This window comes from Scophthalmus maximus, chromosome 9, assembly GCF_022379125.1.
Source record: "Scophthalmus maximus strain ysfricsl-2021 chromosome 9, ASM2237912v1, whole genome shotgun sequence".
In the NCBI taxonomy this organism is placed as follows: domain Eukaryota; kingdom Metazoa; phylum Chordata; class Actinopteri; order Pleuronectiformes; family Scophthalmidae; genus Scophthalmus; species Scophthalmus maximus.
Genome location: NC_061523.1, coordinates 1,678,285 through 1,698,850, shown reverse-complemented (window position 1 = coordinate 1,698,850; position 20,566 = coordinate 1,678,285). Strand labels below are relative to the sequence as shown.

Sequence of the window (20,566 nt, the reverse complement as noted above, 5' to 3'; positions counted from 1 at the left end):
ATTTTCACATTTAAGAAGTTGAAATCAGAGAGTTTTGTCCATAAAAACGACTTGAACTGATTAATCAGTTATCAAAATAGTTGGTGATTAATGTAGTGGTCCATTACTAATCAATTAATCGATTAGCTGTTGCAGCTCTACACGATATACCACAACATTGCTTATGTTTAAGTGTTGTTTACAAGTATGCTCCTGCACCAAATGTATACATTTGACACCATCTTGCTTCTCAGAAATGATCACACTTAGGGGAGTTTTAAGTTTTTTACTAACTTTGTGGATATTTTGGAGAAAAAAAACAACATTCCTCTATTTTGCAACATAAAGGAGGAATTGAGTTGAATTTCGTGACTGTCTGTTTTGTTTGTTGTTTAATATTAAAAATTATCCATTATTATCACCACAAAATCAAATCTAAGAATGAGTGTGTTTGGCATCAGACAATTCATCATGTTTCATCAAGTGTATCAGAGCATGCATTGATATATATATATATACCCTCTTCAAAGTACACTTTTAAAGTAGTTGAATAAGATATCACAAATGTCATTAAATGACATGTATGTATTTAAAAGCATAGATTTAGGTTCAAAAGACCTGAGTGCTCGATCGACCTATCTGTGATCTACTATCTACTACTCTCAGTCAGTCCAGGAAGTGTAATCAACGGCGGCTCGGCAGGATCGATCGGAGCTAGGACGCTGCGATCCGTTCTTTAGCTAAAAATGATTTTCAACCGGTTTGTCGTCCGAGCTGCTCTCAATAGCAGAGGTGAGATGATACGAATGTCACGAATGAATGGTTGTGAATGTTCTAAAGGGTTTGTGTGTGTGTTTTGTCTCGCCGATTACAACATGGGCACCGTTGTTATTTGTAAGCCTGACCTTAGCTTAGCATCCCTGTAGCGCTGCAAGTCAAACAGGCGGAGTTGGGAATTATTTGGGAACGTAGTATTTTTCGTTTATTGTTGGGTGTTTGTTTCTGTTTCTTTGCAATTTACCGACACATTATCATTGTGTTCATGAAGTTAAGAATTGTGTCCATTGTTTACTAACATGTAATGCCAAAGTGTCGAGCATGAAGGGATATTCAAGTTGTGTATTTCAGTATGTCAGCTTTTGCTGTTGCTCAGTTTATTGGAAAACCCCACATTTGAATCACAACTTAATTGTAAGTCGTTTGTGTTAGTGGCGGGCATTGGTCGGTTCCATTAACTGAAAACGTCCATCCACTATAACACAGTGGAGAGCAGAGAGCAGTCGGTAATACGCTGGGCCTTATTGGTGTGGAAAACATCCTTTTCATGTCCTAATACTATTGTGTCCCTTCGTGGCTGTCTCGTGCACTGTCTGCCAATGCCTAGATGTATATTTCATTTCCATTCAAAAACTTCTTCATGCTCTATTCTCTTCAGTGGGAACCAGGTCCGCATTCACGAGCCGCAAGCCCGACACTGCCAACCCCAACTGGCTGGCAGTTGGACTTGCCTTTGCATCATCTGCTTTCATCTGGGGCCTGGTAAATGATCAGCACTTCATGCAGATAATTGTGATAGCATATGAGCTATACGCGTAATCATTTGTTTTGACAGTTCTATGCAGGGTTTTCTCTCAATCTGTTGTAATCATACATCAAACAAGCTATTTTTATGTTTTCCTTGTGTCCATGTCTTATGGCAAATCCACAACTTTTCTTCTGAATCATAATATTCAGGTACAGTTTGAATTCATAGTATGTGATCACCATGCAGCACATACTGTGTCTCAGAGCTTCTTTATATGTATATATATATATATATTTTTTTTTTTAATTTATCTATTTATTGATCCCCACCCAACCCTTACACTCAGAACAAGAGAAACCAATTTTAAGTAAAAAATGAATGATAAATAATAATAAATAAGTATGAAAAAAGTCAAATAAAAATAATAATCAATAGAAAAAAAAATAAAATCATTAAAAAACAACAACAAGTAGAAACATGCATGTAGGTATACACGGGTGTGCACACACACACACACACACACACACACACACACACCTCCATAGAGGGACGTCATATATTAACAAACACCCATACACATATTCACATGCTAAATGTACAGGAACATAAGTACACCCATCCACATGGAGAATTTCCAACTTGTGCCCATCGTACCTAATCACAAACTACTAAATTAAGTCTAGGGAGGCAAGCGTCTTGACAAAAGCAATGACCGGGTCCCACCTATTGTGGAAGTTCACAACTGAGCCTCTCCTTAGAAGTGCTGTGACCATTCAAATGTACTTATAGAATTGTTATTAGTATGATAGTTTATTCAATCACCATCATCCAATTTCAATACCACTGCTGTGTTATGATAATCAGAAAATGCTGACATCAAAAGATAAAAAGATTTGCTGGAGCACACATACTCACTAGTCAATTAATTAGGTACACCTAGTTGAATCTGATGCGGTATAATTATAATAGGGAGGATGTGATCAAACGTTTTCATTTATTTTAATGGCCATTCGGACACTGTAGTTTGTGGAGCTGTTGAACTTTACTGAGTCACAGAGAGATGTTTCTAATATTTTCTCCAGTCCACTCATATGATGTACAATTAAAAAATAAATTAAAAAGTGGACATATTTCTGACTGTGAGGTATCTATCAGTGCGTCGATCATTTTTCTAATGAATATTCAGAGGCTTTTCTTGTTATTTCTCCACATGAATCAAAGCATCAACACTCAGGAATTCTGTATTCTGAATTCTGAATGAAATTATTTTGGTTACGAGGCTATAACATTTATCATGTATTTATTTATTGTGATAAACGGTACAATACACACATGAATTTTGAAGTAGATCAATAATGTCAAGAAAATCAAAGGAAAAGAGAGAAATGTTAAAAGAAAAAGAGACAAGAGAGTTCTTCCATTTAATCACTTTGAAATCTGCAGCTACGCTCATTTAATGTGGAGCTGAAAGTCCTGATGGGATGCAGTTGAATATGAATAATGTTGCGATATGAATACATTCAATTTAAATGTTTCGTGGCATTGTCGTCTTTCCACTGCAGCTCTTCAAGCAGCACAGCACATATTTACACGAGTACAAAGTGAGAAATGGCCTGGATGAATGACCCACCACACTGGTATGTGACTGCCTGTCATTTTTACTTCATGTATCTCATCATTCTTTGATCCGATACCGACATTGCAACATAATATTACAGTGTTTTTTTTCTGTCTTCCAATGTGAAAATACATTCTAAAATGTATAAACAGATGAACAAATAAAACACGATGCTCTGTAATTCTTGCAGGCGGGCGTCGGGTCCCATGGGACGCAACGGGTTCTCCACATGTTTCACCTTCCACTGTTCCTGATTCCTCACTCTGCTTTCTGTGTAAAATAAAAAATATATCCTGTGAAAAGAGATGTACGAGTCGTCATTATTGTCTTCACAGAAATTCACAGTTCCGGGTATATGACGATCGATATGGATGTCACATGTATACTTTTTTCATTAATGAACCAAATGTCTGAGATATACATCCTTCTATTCCAAACTGCTTTCTCCAATATCATGTAAGTGTAGGTTGGATCACATGTTTTAGCTTTTGAAATATCACGTATCTTGTAGGGATATTGCATATCACTTCTCAGACAAATTAAATCTTAAACAGTTTATTGGCATTTTTTTATCTTCCACAAAGATTACAATAACATGTCAGCATCATGGCCCAGTTTACATTTGCACAATGTAACCTGATGTTTACAGCCCCCTCTAAAACTCAGAACAAGGTTGACTCCTTTGTTTTGTTCACTGAAGACATTAGAGTTTAAGATTAAAGAATGAATATGAGACAAGAGATTCAGCTTTCAATCATGGGTATTTCCATGCAGATGTGTTGGCTTAGTGGCTAGAGGCCTGTATGAAGAAGCAAGGTTATTGAGTGAGGTTGAATTTTCCAATTGGCTTAGGAAGTTTCCCAAATCTTGAAGTCAATTGCTTAGGAAAGGTGCTTCAATGCTTCCCTTCCTATCTCCTTTAGCATAGGGTACACTGGGGCTGAGGTCGAATTCTCCTTCCTATCTACTATTCCTATGTACTATTCCTTGACCTCAGTGGAAAATGTCAGGAGGTCAAGAAAAGGTGTAAAGGAGGACTGATAGGACATAGGAAAAGCCGACAGCGCTGTTTGGAGAATCCGACTTGACTTTCACTATACTACGTAATCACACGACGGCGGATGTTATTGACGTGCGTCTGCCGTGGTGAAACTACAAATTTCTGAAGATCAACTACAAAAAACGCAGCCGGATCCCTCAGCATGTTTTAGTGTGTATTACCACCGTGTGGCATCAGATGTAAATGATTCATATGTAACAGTAAGTACCCTATGCTAAAGGAGATAGGGAAGGAAGCAATGAAGCTCCTTTCCTATGCATTTAGAGAATCCGAACAGCTATTATCATGGCTGCTGATCAAATACTTCCGGGTCACGTTAAGATTTAGGAAACTTCCCTAGGCCAATTTCAGGACTTGACCTCACCCACTGTCTCATCAGGGTCATTTAGGAGCCACTTCTGGGTAAACCCGCGCTACGAATGGTGGATAGGTTTACCCTGAGGAAATGTTGCCATGGCAATTTACCCTGCATCTCAAAACTGCTCAGAGGAGTTTTTGTCGGTGGTTAATTCTGTTTTTCTATATATAAGCACTGCCCATGCACACAATGTTAAAACCCAGTCGATTTCGGCGTAAGGAATGTGAGAGACTCCAATGACGTTCTTTATGAAGTCATTATAGAGTCATTATCTTTGACCATTTCCAGTTCCAGAGGTCACTAATGCCACTAATGATATCAGTATCTCCTCCTTTGGCCAGGTGGGGTATCTGATGATGGGCAGGGCAGATGTGTTGATGGCTGGGACATCGTTCTTTCCATTCAGCTATCTTCCTTAAAACAAAAAAAACCTTTTGTTTGATTTCTTTATAAACAAATGGGGACCAAACAGTATTGTTTAAAAAATTTGACCAAATATATTTTTTGTTATATTTTTTTTATTCAGAAAAGCTAGTGCAACTTTCGCCGATTTGAGAAGGAAACAAACATTATCATCATAATCCCCAAAAATGTGCCCCTAAACGTACACATTTTGTTGAAAAAGGGACAAAATATCTTCCTGGAAATGTACATTTTAAACATATTATATCATATTATATTACACTGTATCTATATACACACCGTATTATATAACATATCATATTTTATACCATATTACTTGTTTTATATTATACATCGTTTTTTCATGTTGGAAATACATTATTGTTCAATATTTGAAATGCAAATTGGTAATGTGGGATTCTGATATTTGTCCGCTGCTCATGCCATACGGGTCGTATGTCCGTGTTGACGTGTGGCATTAAGTACCCTCCATACACGGCGCACAAGCAGCGGGCTAAGTAAGTTGCGTCAGAGGGGGCGGGTCTGTCCTCCGGCCCCGCCCCCTCTGACGCCCTCCCAGCGAGCAGGCACGCCAGCGCCTCGCCCGGCCTCGCGTGCTGAAAGCTGCAGTGCTCTCACCGTGTCCCTTCACACAGCAGCGATGTTCTCCTGCAGAGCGGCCTGGCAGAGGTGCGGACCCTTCGCACGGAGAGCAGCCTACGGGCTGCCCCGCGACGGTGAGTGTCATCGGGCCAAACCCCCCCCCCCCCCATTGTCTCGGTAGCGGAATGCAGCGTGTCCGATGGAATAGAACACGTTGTCCTCGAGCGACAGATGCAGCCCTGAAACCCCGGGTTGCTAAGCGTTCACCCGTTGGCACCAAGGTCGAGGGGGATTTTTGACTTTCGTCTGCTGCAAGGCCATTGGCCCTTCACGTTTCCCTCGTGTGACCTGTACAGCGCACACAGAGGGCTCGCGCGGGGCTACTGTCACAGAGGTGTGTGTGTGTCTGTCTGTGTCTGTCTGTCTGTCTGTGTGTGTGTGTGTGTGTGTGAGAGATACTCTGTTGGCCTGCGTGTTTAACCCGGTCTAAACCAAACCAGCCGCACAGGTAAAGGACACTCGTCCCTGCTGACTAAGCGGTAGTGCATCGTGTGTGTGTGTGTGTGTGTGTGTGTGTGACCTTCATTTGTGTGTGACTGGCGTGGAGACATTATGGTTGCCGCTGTCGGTCACGTGGTGTTCGCCTGTGAGCGTCGTCTAAAAAAAAAAAAAAAAAAAAAAAGAGAGAGAAAAAAAAAAGAAAAGAGCCGAGGTCGTTGGGAGCTGGCGCCACGAGCCGGCCGGTGGTCTTAGCTGCGCGCCCTAACGTTGCATAACCTCGAGGCCAGTGAGCCGGAACAATTGTCAGGGGCCGCATGATGAGAGAAATATCAAAGGGGTCAAATTATTGATATTGGACCTTGAGTTGTGGGCTCTAAAGGTCACTGTGTGTTACCTGGCTGATCCACTCTCCCTCTGAACAGTCACACTCATGGTAGACTACCTGCATGTAGAATTGTGAAGATGCTGATGCCTGGCCTCGTGTCCGGCCTCCTCCCTCCACTTCTAGCTGACCATGTCCCGACTTCTCCACGAAACAAGCCCCCTCCTTAACAGAGATGTCACGAGCCGCCCGTTGTCCTGCTGCCAGGCAACACTGGGGCGCCTCCTGAACAGAGCACATCACCGTTAGGTCCACTCCATCACCCCAATCCAGTCGGTGAGGACGGAGACACGCACTGGAGAGACAGACCCAGCCATCGCATCCCCTCCTCCTCCTCCCCGGTGGTCCCACTTAACCAGAGGGGGGTATCATGGTCTAATCCCGCGACTAGTTGACCCGCAGCCCCTCCGCCGCTCCTCAATGTTCACCAGCTTATCCTTCTCAACTCAACTCCTGCCTCCGACCTTGAGCCGATTAGCCAGTATAAATATCAGTGATGGAAACCGTCAAGACGCAGACTCAGAATTAGTTCCTGACGATAAGTTCAATACCCTGATAACTTCTTGTACAATAGCAAGTACTTCATAGTTTTTGAAGTTTTTTTCACCTGAGGCATCGAGGACAGTCGGTTAAAATTATTGCGAGGTCCATTACTTTGACTTCTCTATTTTAGGAAATGAGTTTAGGGCTGCAACTAACGACTATTTTCATTATCGTTCAATCTTCCGATTACTTTCTCGATAAATCGATTAGTTGTTGTGTTGCAACAGTTAACCGATGACTAAATTAATCGCCAACTATTGTGATAATCGATTAATCGGTCAGTAGTTTTTATGGGGGGAAAAAAAAGTAATAATTCTGATTTCATATTTTCAGGTTACTTTGCTCCTGTGACAGTAAACTAAATATCTTTGGTGTTTGAACAAAACATAATTTTGAGGTTTTGGGAAACATTCGAAATGATTTTCATCATTTTATGGACCAAACAACCAATCGAGATAATAATTGACAGATTAATCGATTATGAAAATAATCTTTAGTTGCAGCCCTAATTAGTTGTCTGGTCCATAAAATGGTGAAAATATGCTGACTGTTGAATGTTTTTGTTTCACAAATCTTAGGGGATGGCAAATACGGCCGTTATCAGGGCAGCTGGATTTTTGGTCATTTGGGTTAAAAGGGGATGAATTATGAAATGAAATGGGTTTGATATCTGATCCAGGGTGAGTTCACTGGAACTCTCTTTCCTCCACACTTTCACCTCAAGTCTAAGAATGACATTGTCCTATTGCTGTACGAGTTCAACACCTGGCCAAACCAGCTTGTACCCCGTCATTCCGAGCATGTGCGGTAGGGAACATCCCCTTGCAGGTGTACAACAAGCGTGCCTCTGCACGGTTCATCCTTTAATCGGATTCTAAAGCTCCCAGTGGTCTTGGTCCTTCCTCTCTTTCAGACTTATTTTTATCCCTGAGAATCTTCTAGAACCATGAAGTCTTCTGCTTCATAAAGCAAACTTGAGTCATACCTTTTCACTCTGGCTTTTTTTTTTGAAATTGTGTTTATTTGTCAATTATATGTTTTAGTCTTTTACTACTTAGTTTATCATTTAATTTCAATTTTCTGGATAGTTTTCCTTTTAACCCCCCTGAACAACCTCTTCTCACCTCAACTCATCTTCCTACTCTTTAGTTTTATTTTGCTTGTCAGAAATATATAATAATTTTTAATCCCACCATGTGTTTCTTCTTTGTAATATGAGATTTGTAATGGTGTCTCTTGAGTTCCTTCATTTATTACAGAAGGTCATGTGTTTGGAATCAGACATGTAAACTCGCATAAAATGCTCTATGAAGCAAAATCATCCAACCTGACTTTTTTTTTTCTAACTTGTTGCAGTTGTGCAGCGACGGTCAATGTCCTCACTCCCTGGAGGCTCTGGGGAGAACATAGTCTACGCCCTACTGTGTGGTGGAGCGTTTGTCGCTTCTGTGGCATATGTAAGTTTTATTTGATGATGACTAACACACACTAAATAAAGATCCTCAACAAAAATGAAGTTTGACTCTGTTCATGAGCGAGTTTTCCTCTCTCCACAGACCTACAGCACTGTGTCTTCAGACGCAGCCAGGTACAATGACCGTCTCACGGAAATCAACGCCAGACCCAAGACGGAGTGGGTACCTAAACCGTGGCCACCTAAGAGTAAGTACCCGTCAGCTGTTACTTTTTTATTTTTCAACCCCCTTTACTAAGGGTGGCCAAAAGGCCATATGACGATCTTTTGGGATAGAATCACGATCCACAATCTGAATCTCGATTTTTCACATCTTGTAGTCTACCCCCCAAAAAAAACAAGTGAGCCTCTTCTTTCCAAAAAAGACGACTAAAGATAAAATATACCTAAAGAAATAACGGCTCCGGTTTTCGACTTGACCAGCAGAATTCTGAGAATTCAAAAACTGTTTCTATCATGAATTCCACGTGCTTTAATCCTGGAAAAGCAGCACAGCAGGAAATAAATAGTCGCCCGATGTATTAAAAGTCTGCTCACCATGTAACTGGACTAAAAGTGTCAGTGTGCAACCTCGACTGTAGTAGAACATCTCTCCCTTCCTGTTCAACACTCATTTCTTCTGAACAATAAAAATGCTCTGGTCCAGCAGCCACAACTATGTCTGATATCATCAGTGTTTGTGATTTCTCATGGTTATGTCTCTTTGGTCTGGTTAGTTAACTCCTATCTGCCCATTTTGTATTCTAGATAAATTGTAACTTGGTGTAGTTTGACAAACATGAATAAAAGCAAATACAGTAATCAGCACTATACTGATACCATCAGCATAAGCATGGAGGATGACTCCACTGTAAATATTTGGCTTCCCATGTCAAGTAGTTTTCATCTCACACAAATAACAACAATCCTTAGACTTTGCGACCTGACACTAGGATGTTAAATGGAAACAAATTGAGGGCTAAACAGTAAGTCCAAATAAAAACAATCAAATTGGAGTTATGCTATTGGGGGGCGGGGTGTAATCGGGCGTTTCATTTTTTTGGAAAGTAGAATGGCACTTTGTAGAGCATTCTACAAGGCCCAAAAGTCTCCTTAAACTCGATTGAGCTGCACCAAATTGTACAAACGCTCATAGATGTCAGTACACAATGCAAACTGTTACAGTACGACCCATACGTTCTTTCTTACTTAATCATGTATTTCATGTGGCTGTAACTCATTGAAACTGACGCTGGTGTTTGTTTTCTTGCAGGTAAGGATGATGAAGAGGGTAAGTAACAGTATGACATCACCAATACACAGATGCTTTCATTCATCATCACTGCCTGACATCACCGGGAATGCTCACTGACATGTTTTGCCGTGGGTTCAAGGACATTGACAGCATGAGCTTGATTTTTCCTCTAATAACTTTATCATCGTGATTCCTAAATGAGTTGCAATAACACACACACACACACACACACACACACACACACACACACACACACACACACACACACACACACACACACACACACACACACACACACACACACACACACACACACACACACACACACACACAGTGATTAAAAAATTAAACTAAGATTTATGTATATATGACTGCATGTATGCAGTCCTGTCTTTTATCTAGGTCTGTTGATGAAGCAAGGCTCATTTGTTGGATAGATTAGGCGGGGTAAAGGATGAATCCATCGTTATTTACAGGGAGCCTAAATAATACAGGGTGGATTTGGTAGGTCCTTCCTATCGCCTTTTCCTAACTACTTTTACTTAACCTCAAGGAAAGGTTATATTCTGTGCATAATCTTTGTGCCTAAACCTCGAAAAAGAGGCGGTCGCAAGCACTATGTTCAATAAACATTATAATTTATCATGTTACAACAATAACCGTTCAGCAGCAGAGGGACCCTCCACCCGTAGTGATGTGCTCCAACACGCTGAATTATTATATTTAATATACTACTTATTTCTTATACTCAAAGTCAAATTGACCATGTTGCCACTTCACACAGGCGCAGTCAGGAAAAGACGCTTTAAGGAGTTTGAGGAATTGACTTTTGGCTCTGCTTCAATCGTGTGAGAGGCTGAAGTCAGCCGACCCAAATTTCTGACGTGTCATAAATTTATCGGAAAGTCCGACAATTAATCACTGCTCGCTCCCCCCTGTACGCCGCATGGCAAGCAACGCACGATGAAGCTGAAAATCAGCCGACTCTTTTGAGAGTCATACGACTCAGAAATCGGGGGGAAACAGACTTAAATCGCACAGTGTGGCTTTATCCACATGACACCGTGTGACATCAAATGAAAATGCTTCATAGGCAACGGTAACTTACATGATGACGTCTCTTCTCAGTCATATATGTTATACCCTACCCTATGCTAAAGGAGATAGGAAAGGAAGCATTGAAGCACCTTTCCTTAACATTAAGAGAATATAATCAGCTCTTATCATGGCTGCTGATTAAATACTTACGGGTCATTTCACTCAGTTACGAAACATTCCCAAGCAAAAAAACTTAGTCTTGAACTTTCTGCTGAGCATGAAGCCTATTTTGGCGCTTATAGTTATTTGGTGCAATGAAAAAAAATCAAAGTGTGTGTGTGTGTGTGTGTATCTTTCAAACTTGGTAAAGAAGGCGTAGATATGAACGACTACAGATAAAGCGACAGATGCTTTACTGTAAATGATCCTGTTTGAATCTCTAAGCTTTGGCTTTAGTCAAAACTCCATAGTTCAGTTGGTCCTCGTCCTCTGGCTGTAGGTTTGATCTGCAGCAGTGTTTAGGAACATGTCTAGTCCTCTTCTTCTACAGCTTGATTATACTTGGCCCATATCATTTTGACACACCTGTCCTCCGATATGACCTAAGTCCCCAGTCCTATTTCTCTCTCCCTCTCTGTGATGTTCCTCATACCTCCTGTTAGAGGATTAGTTTTTTATCTTCTATAATTTGAACACCTCTGTGCTCAAAGACAATCCGGTGACTTTTCATAATTGCCTAATATCTAAAGGCCAGTTTGTGGTTTCTGCGTGTCGTCAGACAAATAAACTCACTTGAAATCATGCTGACCTCCTGACCTCAAGATGATGAGGCATATGATGAAATTAACACCACGCAGATCTCTGCAGATGCAGAAACCATGAATTTGGCCCTTTCTCATCTAGCACTCACCATTGACATCCAGCGTATCTCTCCAGCAGCATACATCCATCCTTCACAAATTCACGTTGGTTAAATTTAGATAGATGGTGACGTTGTGTAAATTGAAGGACAAAAAGGCATAATTTCTTCTTCCCCTTTCTAACTATGTGTCTTTACTCTTTTCAGTGTAAGGCTAAAGCTAGGGTCCTCTGTGGCCGCAAAGGATATTCCTCATAGAACTGGAATCTGTGGATGTGAACAAGAAAACAAAATCCCTCTCTCCTCCTTTCCTCTTCTCCCGCACCGCTAAGACACAAAGTCTTCTTCTACTCGGCCTAAAACCTCTGGACTGTACTGTGAAGGATTTTTGACTCCATGCTCATTCTTCGTCCTTTTGCCTCATGCTGCTAAAATGAAATCTGTGAAGAAAAATACATGAACTGGACACAAGTATCCACCAACCAATTTTGGCAGATTTTGTGCTTTTTCAATGGACTATATTACTGTTAACCCCCTTTTGGTTTTCAATGTAAAAAGAAATTCACTATTTAATGATCGCTTACTGTAACTGTGGAGCAATGCGAACACATTGGCCTCCACTGTTGTGAGTGATGGTATTCCATTAGTGTAATCCAACATCGGGTCTGATATACATCTACTGTGTTTGGAGCCTAATGGGCCACAATAATGTTTTTTTCCCATTCTTGGCTGCATGCCACCTTCTTTATAATCCTGATTCAGATACACATATGCAGTGGAACTGCAACACTTCATACACATTGAAAGTGAAGTATGCCGGGGATGTATGCAACACGTTTGGTGACATACCAGACTGGTGGACAAGTAACTATAACTCATGGCTATAACACAAACCTCTTTTACGTCTTTTGCGTTAAGAAAAACCTTTTCAAATAAATAATACATAATCATATATTGGAGAACTAGAATAGCACCGAGCAGAGCACATACCTCAGACCTATAGTCCCCTTAAATTAAATCGAGCTGCATCAAATTGCACACAATCACAGATATCAGTCCCCAGTTTCCCATCAAGATCCGTGTGTTATTCCCTGGGAAATGGGTACAAATGTCAAAATAAATGCTTTATCCTGCAAGAAAGTAATAAATTCCTGGATCCACACCAAAATGTAATGGTTCCTTTCCTGGCCCATGTATCCTCCTTCCAAGTTTCATAGAAATCCATTATTTAGTTTTTGTGTTATCCTGCAAACGAACAAACAAGCAAACGTAACTAGCAGCTCCACCATATTGAAAACTCTACAGAGCTGTAGTTTGTACTCGGCCCGTTATCATAAAATATCAAGGTGCCAATATGGACGTATTCTCACTCCCAGCAGTCGATGCTCAGGTGTTGGGTAGAAGAGTGGCAGTGGACTCCTGGGCCCCTCCCACAACCACTTGGTGTATGTATCTGTTGATGGCTAAATGTAAAATAAATGGTTTCAAGATCTCTCAGTTAAAGATTAACATGCACAACCTGCCGTGGCTGTTTGAGTGTCCGTTTGACTGTCCGACTCACTTTCCCAGTTCCAGATAACTCGTAGCTTGTTAATTGGATGGTAAGAACCAAGATTCAACTTCACCCCTCTACCCCCGCACCCCCAGCCCCCCACTCCCCTCTGTGCCCCCGCTCCTTCCCCTCCCTCCTTCCCCTCCCTCACGTCTGTGTCGTGCTCCGTCTTTCAGTTTGCATGCAGTGTTTGTGGTGATTGTGTGTTTTCAGTGCTCAGTGAGGTGGAGGTAAGGTTTGGAATGGCACAACAAAACATGATGGAAAGCATTGTGTTAGTGACTTTTAGTCATGCATACAGTTTGATTTAAACTTCAGTCTGACTACAAGGTAAAGGATTTCACACCAGAGCCTAGCATATATCAAGAGATAAATGAATCCTACAATCCCAGAGACATGGGACATCTCTTGGTGGATGTGGACACTTGTGCATTTTGTCCTCTTAATTTTTTTAGTTTTAAAAGACAACTTTATCTCCCACATGTAATTTATCATGTATTTTATCCTTCAGTAAGATTAACAGTCAAATGTTGAATTGTTTTCTGGTGTTGGTTGTGTGAATTTCAGATGAAATGTGACATTTGCATTTACATTTGCATTTACACAATCGTTTATGATGTTTTTTTAAACATCACGCTAATTCAGTTACTGATAATATATATATCATAATTAACTTGTCTAATGCTTTTAATATTTATATCAATCAAGATGTATGAGATTTAAATAGTGATGTTTTGCTTAGTTTATTTTTTCCTTAGTTTAGCTTTTAATTTTTACATGCAGTGCTCCACCCTGCATGGGTGTGTAGACTACACACACTGGCTGCACCAGTGATCAACACTGTGTAGGGTGGGGAGCTGCAGAGTCCAAACTTTTGGCTGCTCGCTGTAGCAGACAACAGAATGTCTTCGGTCTGCTAAAACTCATCTTCTGGTCCTTGTGTTTCAGGTGGAGAGGAGGAGGAGGAGGCAGCGGCAGTAGAGGAGGCAGCCGATGGAGAGGCCGAGGTCGGGGAAACGGAGGCAGCTGCTGACAGCGAGCTGGAGGTCGTTGTGGAGGAAGTTGCCCAGGTAGTTGCAGAGGCCGCTGAAGCTGTGGCGGAGGTGGCGGAGGGCGTCGCAGAGGCCGCGCAGGAGGTGGAGAGCGTCGCAGAAGAAGTAGCCCATGTGGCCGAAACTATCGAGGAGGCCGCCGAGGCTGTCGCGGAACCGCCCCCTGTCGCTGCTGAGGACCCGGAAAGCAACGGTACGACTTCTTCATCTGAGGAGGAGGCAACTGCCTTTTAAGCCTGATGTTCTGCACATTCACTGCAGGGAGAGACGCACACTACCACAAACACACACACACACACACACACACACACACACACTTTTCCTGTCTCTAATCCACTTTAGTTAAAGAGCCCGTGTAGCAGATCTTTTCCTTCTCACTACACTGTGAACAATAACAGGGGTAACTTATATTGTCTGGCTTTAGAACCACTAGAGGTTAGCTGCTTCTCCTCAGGTGCCTGGGTTCACCTCTTCTTGAATATTCTATTTTGTCCTAAAAATGTATGTTTTCTCTTCTATTTATTGGAGTGGGTATAAAGGGCAGCACTGTGAACAAATAGTTTCTTCGGGGAAGGATACCTTGAGGTTTTTCTGGTGTGCGGCGTAGATGTATGATGTCTATATTTGTTCGTTATGATGTGGCCCAGCAGGCCACGTGATTTACAGCTGCACACCACAGTAACACATCAGCAGCGAGGCATCTCCAAAGTGGCAGTGAGGTCTTGCAATGCTCATTTGCAGTTATGGGTGAAATAAATGTGATCACTAATTCATGCACATTGACCCTGATATTGCATAGATGACTACCACACGCCTTATTTCAGGTCACACCAACCACGTACAGCTAAACAACGAGCGGAAAGACCACCCAATTGTGTTGTCGTCATATCGTTTCATTATGAAATTGTATGGTATTTGATAAGACCCTGTTTCTTTTGATATAAACCTCTGTAATGTTGTAGCACTTTGCCGTGTGTTGCAGAGCCTGTACACACCCGTTCATGCTCAGTGTGGTTCAGCTATGTACGTCCTAGAGTAAAACTAGACAGCTCCGAGACTGTGTACAAACTCTGTAACTGCTGTAGTGTGTCCTCTTTCGTAACTCTAATGTGAAGCTGTGGGAGAAATCTTAAGGTCAGAGATGCTGTTTAAAAAAATAATTTAAAAAACTAGCCAACAAGTTATTTAAACCATATGTGATCATATTTTTATTTTGCTTATAACTGGATAACGGGCACTGTGAAGAGTTTACGGTAAAACGTCAAGCTAAACAATAAAGCTTTTATCAAACCGGAAAAAGGTTTATTGCCGTTTTCAATTTGTCTGACTTGGTCTCTTTATCATAATTTGTCTCCCATTCCCTTTTTAAATCCAGATAATAGAAAAGAATTGCTTTACCATCTCATACCACAAATATTTGCTGTAATTAATTTACTACGTGAGCATTTTAATGAGGCTCTCCTTTGCATTTCCTTCTAAACACTTTCTGCATGTGACTTTGCTTCACTGGGTATCAGGCATGCAGTGAGACACCAAGGCGACATTCTGGGGTCACCGGCATTACGCTTCACATTTCAGTTTTCAAACAGAACTGACAAATTGATTGGTTTTTCTGATATATTGGCTGATTTGAAGTTTCTCAGTGATGCTGTTTATCAGTATTGCTGCTGTGTATTACAAATTGCCAGTGTTGAAATCAGTCATCATTGCATAGTTTGTCCACCAGAGAGCAGTGATGAGCGATATTCATATTTTTTGTGTTTATTTATTCAATCTATCTGTAAGAAATTTATCTAAATCAATACATTTTGTATTTGTAAAACATACCTAATGGTCAAATTTAAGACTTATTTAAAAAGAAAAAGAAAGATTAACTGTATTGGACACACTTTAAAATTATCCTCAGATGTATTGTTTCAAAGCAACAGAAAATCACCTAATAAACCACCTCAAATTACTAATTAATAATAATTACTACATGTCCTGTTTTTTTTTGCTTTCGTCTGTTCACCATTTATGTGGCATCTTTTCCTTTATCAGTACTCTGGTGTGTAGCAATGTCGGTGGCCCTGGTGACTCTAGCAGCTTTCTTGGTGATGCTTTTTTTCTCATCAACTGTCGTCTGCGGGTTGACCTTGTACTTGCATGTAGTCAAACATTTGCTCGAGGTACTGCTGCGTGAGTTTCAAAAATGCACAACAAGTTGCCTTCGGCTAACCACCTCAAGTTGTGTGAGCTAAATGTGGGAAAATATAACTTGAGCATCAGTGATGTTTGGATGTTTGTTGCAGTGCTGCCGGCAGTTGCCTCTTGTGTAGAAGTACTGAAGACAGCTGAGGTAACGGACGAGTTGGCGCCAACTGATGTTGAGGTCACACCCACTGAGGAGCCCCCAGCACCAGTAGAAGTACAGACTGTTGATGAAATCACTGCAGTTGAGGAGGCCACTAAACTGACAGAAGAGGCCCCTGCACCTGTGGTTGAGGAGGCTGCACCAGTGGTTGAAGAGGCCCCTGCACCAGTGGAGACTGCACCTGTGGAAGAGGAGTCTGCACCAGTGGTTGAGGAGGCCCCTGCACCAGTGGAGGCTGCACCAGTGGTTGAGGAGGCCCCTGCACCAGTGGAGGCTGCACCAGTGGTTGAGGAGGCCCCTGCAACAGTGGAGGTTGCACCAGTGGTTGAGGAGGCCCCTGCACCAGTGGAGGCTGCACCAGTGATTGAGGAGGCCCCTGCACCAGTGGAAGCTGCACCAGTGGTTGAGGAGGCCCCTGCACCAGTGGAAGCTGCACCAGTGGTTGAGGAGGCCCCTGCACCAGTGGAAGCTGCACCAGTGGTTGAAGAGGCCCCTGCCCCAGTGTTTGAGGAGGCCCTGACACAAGTAGAGGCTGCCCCAGTTGTAGAAACCCCAACACCAGTAGATGCTGTGCCAGTAGAAGAAACCTTGGCACTGGTTGTGGAGGCTCCTGCACCAGTGGAACCTGAAGTTCCCACGGCTCTAGATGAGGAACCAGTCACTACCACAGCTGTAGAAGAAGTTGCAGTAGCCAGTGCTGTGGTGGAAGAAGCTGCCACTGCCGCCCCTGTGGAGTCCGTGGCTGAAGAGCCCAAGAAAGAGTACATTGTTGTTGTACTGGAAGGAGCTCCTAAAGCAGAGAAGAGGCCAAAGGTGCTGGGAGTCGGGCCCATGACTGGTAGAATCATCCCAGCTCCAGATGATGATGCCTCTGAGGTAATTTATTAGACCGATTTAAATAATCCATGCCCAGATGTTGATCAATACATGTAGTGCATTCAGAAAGTATTCAACAACTTTTTTACATTTTGTTATGTTGCAGCCATATGCTAAATAAAAGGGAAAAGTTAACATTGCCATTAGCATTTGGACACATTGCTGTGACTTTTGAAATTTAGCTCACAGCTGCATATCCGAGCTATCTGCAGAACTCGAACATAGGACTGTTGGGGCACAGATCTGGTGAATGCTACTAAAACAATTTGCTGTATTGAAGGTTCCAAGGGGAAAAGTGTCCTAAATTAAATGGAAAAAGTTTGGATCAATCAGGGCTCTTCCTTGAGCTGGACTCCTGGCCTGCTCTAGGAAACAACTGGGGAAGAAGGTCCCAAGTGAACGAGAACCTGATGGTCACTCTGGCTGAGCTCTAGAGATCCTGTGTGGAGATGAGACACACCAGTTAAATATCAAGTGTTATGGCAAAGTGTCTGAATACTTATATCAGTGTCAATATTTTACTTTTACCTTTTTGATAAATTTGCACATGAATAAAAGTGCATTGGCATCATGGTTTCACAACAGAAAGGTGGAAAAGTGAAGGTGGTCTCAATATTTTCCAAATGCACTACACGTGACATACCTTTTCCCAGTCTTAGTTGTACACTGTAACAGAAAAAGGTTGATGACCAGTTTTCATTATCAAGATGCTTTGGTATAACTAGATATACTTGCTGTAAATAGATGTAATGACCCCCCCCCCCCATGCTTACTCTAACATGGATTTTAAAATTGTGTTACTCAGGGTAGGCGACGTCTTCTTAGGATGCAAATGCAGTAGTTCCACTGAAGGTACTGGGCCTTTGTCTATTTCTACCATAGTGGAGAAGGCAGTGAACATGTTACATTCACCACTCCCCCTCACGTCTGCATTGTTGTACGTCAATTAAACATACACACTAGGGACGTAGAAAACCAGCTGAGATGTGTTTGTAGAGAGCGTTGAACAGTGCTATTGACAAATCTTGTCCTGTCCTCGATCAAAGTAAACAGCTCCTGAATGATGACTATCCCTCGTCCAGAAGAAGAGGATGTGCCTTGGTCCAACACGTTCCCGTCGACCTTTTACTCAGAAACCCAAGGACCTGATGTCACCGTTTCAAGACACACACAAGAGACGATGTTTAGATCAACGTGTTTCGTGGAAAAAGCCATTCATCTTCATTAGCAGTGGTACATCGCTGCGACACTCCACACCTAAAGATGCTGAGGGGCCCAGTCAGTAGGTTCAATAGATCCCTGCTTGATCTTCCTTCAGTAACCCCCTCTTGTAACTTCTGTGAACATGTAGGTCTGTTCACAGATGTGGACATAACTGAGCCATTCAATCTCCCCCCTTTTTCTGAATGTTACAGTTTATTCCTTCAAACATCCAGTGGAAAACCTTAGTTCTCGCAACCACTCCCTGTTAAGCGAATCGCTGGCCATCTCTTCCAGTGAGACACCAGCAGTCTTCACTCGACCTCAGGTCTTCCCTCTGCCTCTTTAGTTGGGAAAATGAACCGCTGGAAACACCTGCTGTAGATTCAGATACTATAATGCATGTGCAGAGTAGCTATTACCTCAGTGTTCCTCAGTCTTTGAAATGACACTACAGACCTCTCTATCCCAGTGTTACGTGACTTTGTCCCTTCTGTCTTGTTGTAGATTACCTGGTGACTTAACATTGAGTGTGCAATTTGACATGTTACTTTTGCTTCCCCCTGTCCTTCCCTCACTGAAGCCTGGTGCTTGGCTCAAATTCAAACTGTACTGTCAGTCCTTGCGGTCCTGTCCCTTCTGAGTCAGCATTCTGGCAGTCAGGCCTGACTGGATGTGTCCTTGAACGGCTTGCAGCAAGTACGAACAGTCATGATACAGATGGGCTCGTGTGGCATGAAACATGTTTTGCGTTTGGGAAGTGTTGCAGTATGTCTGAAGACAAGTCCCCAGTGTGAAATGCTCTGACAGCTCTGTCCTATGGGTCTCTCTTCTTTGATTTCCTATTCCACGTTTTCTCTCCTCTACTATTGCATTTCTGCTTTACATTTGTGAAACTGACATGAGATGATTGAAGGAAGAATTGAACATGAGTGTTCGTACATATTTTAAAAATGGAAATGAGTTTAAGAATGTTACAATGTCTGTTCTGGACATTCACAGGCAGATTTCTACATGATGTGACTGGAAGCTTTTGATTGAGCAAAGGGCAATAACTATCTGAGACATTACCGGTTTTCTTGTTTACTAAATAAAAAGGGATTAAATATTTCGTCTGTGGCATTGTCATTTTTCCTAGGAACATTTGAAGAACACTTGTTCAGACAGCAGTCACAAGAAACCTAGCAAACTGGAATGGTACTCAGAACAGTGCATACAAGCAGCACCAAACTGTACACACTCATACGAATCAGTCCCCTAGGTATGCCTGATTTATGTATTTTTCTTATCCATGAATTATTTCCTTGGGAATTGTTGAAAATGTCAAAAAAATGCTCCATCTTGCAATGTTAAAGAAAGTGACAAAAAGACTTCCTGGATCCATCCCTTTATCCAGATCCACACCCATCATTCAACCAAGTTTCATGGCAATCCGTTCTTTTTGTGTAGTCCAACCAACCAACCGGGCCAAGATGTACTACACACTCCTAATGAGTTGACAAAGCTGAATTTGTGATTGTTAAAATTTTGAAGAATGCTTCAACAGATCATTTTTTTGTTTTTTGCTTTGATGCTGCTTTGTTTGATCATGAATATTTAATATGACAAAGAAATAATTTTTGAAACCATTTGAAACCAGTTTCACAAGTCAGACTCTCAGAAAATCTTTGAACCTGTCCTCCAGAACTTTAGCTTTCCCCTCTGGAAGTGAAAGGAGCATAGAAACACTGTCAACAAATATCATAATAACTTTAATCTTATGAAAAATAAATGCAAGCCTGTCTCGGTCAAGGAGCTTCTCTGTGCTCAACAACAAGGACAAGCCACACCAACAGTGATCTGTATTTGTCCTCCCCAGTCACTTTTCCTTTGAGACTAATCTTCCCTTTCTTAGGAAACTGATATTTTCAGTTTCAGAATCTGTTTTATTGCCAGGTAGTAACAGGTGTCATACATG

At 41.8% G+C, this 20,566-nt stretch overlaps 1 protein-coding gene across 3 annotated transcripts; it reads left to right on the top strand.

The window, feature by feature from the left end:
• The first annotated feature begins 5,488 nt into the window (after positions 1 to 5,488).
• Positions 5,489 to 19,720, top strand: mgarpa (mitochondria localized glutamic acid rich protein a). Of its 3 annotated transcripts, XM_035649556.2 has the most exons (8): positions 5,489 to 5,679; positions 8,328 to 8,428; positions 8,528 to 8,633; positions 9,698 to 9,715; positions 14,077 to 14,373; positions 16,472 to 17,409; positions 18,215 to 18,261; positions 18,456 to 19,720. In XM_035649556.2, exons 1-7 carry the CDS (start codon positions 5,604 to 5,606, stop codon positions 18,248 to 18,250), a joined length of 1,572 nt encoding a protein of 523 aa, XP_035505449.2. In that variant the 5' UTR covers positions 5,489 to 5,603; the 3' UTR covers positions 18,251 to 18,261; positions 18,456 to 19,720. The 3 variants fall into 3 exon arrangements, with proteins under 3 accessions (XP_035505449.2, XP_035505450.2, XP_035505453.1); XM_035649557.2 differs by lacking the exon at positions 18,215 to 18,261; XM_035649560.2 differs by lacking the exons at positions 14,077 to 14,373; positions 16,472 to 17,409; positions 18,215 to 18,261; positions 18,456 to 19,720 and adding an exon at positions 11,784 to 13,085 and having other exon boundaries at positions 5,496 to 5,679.
• Positions 19,721 to 20,566: the final 846 nt, after the last annotated feature.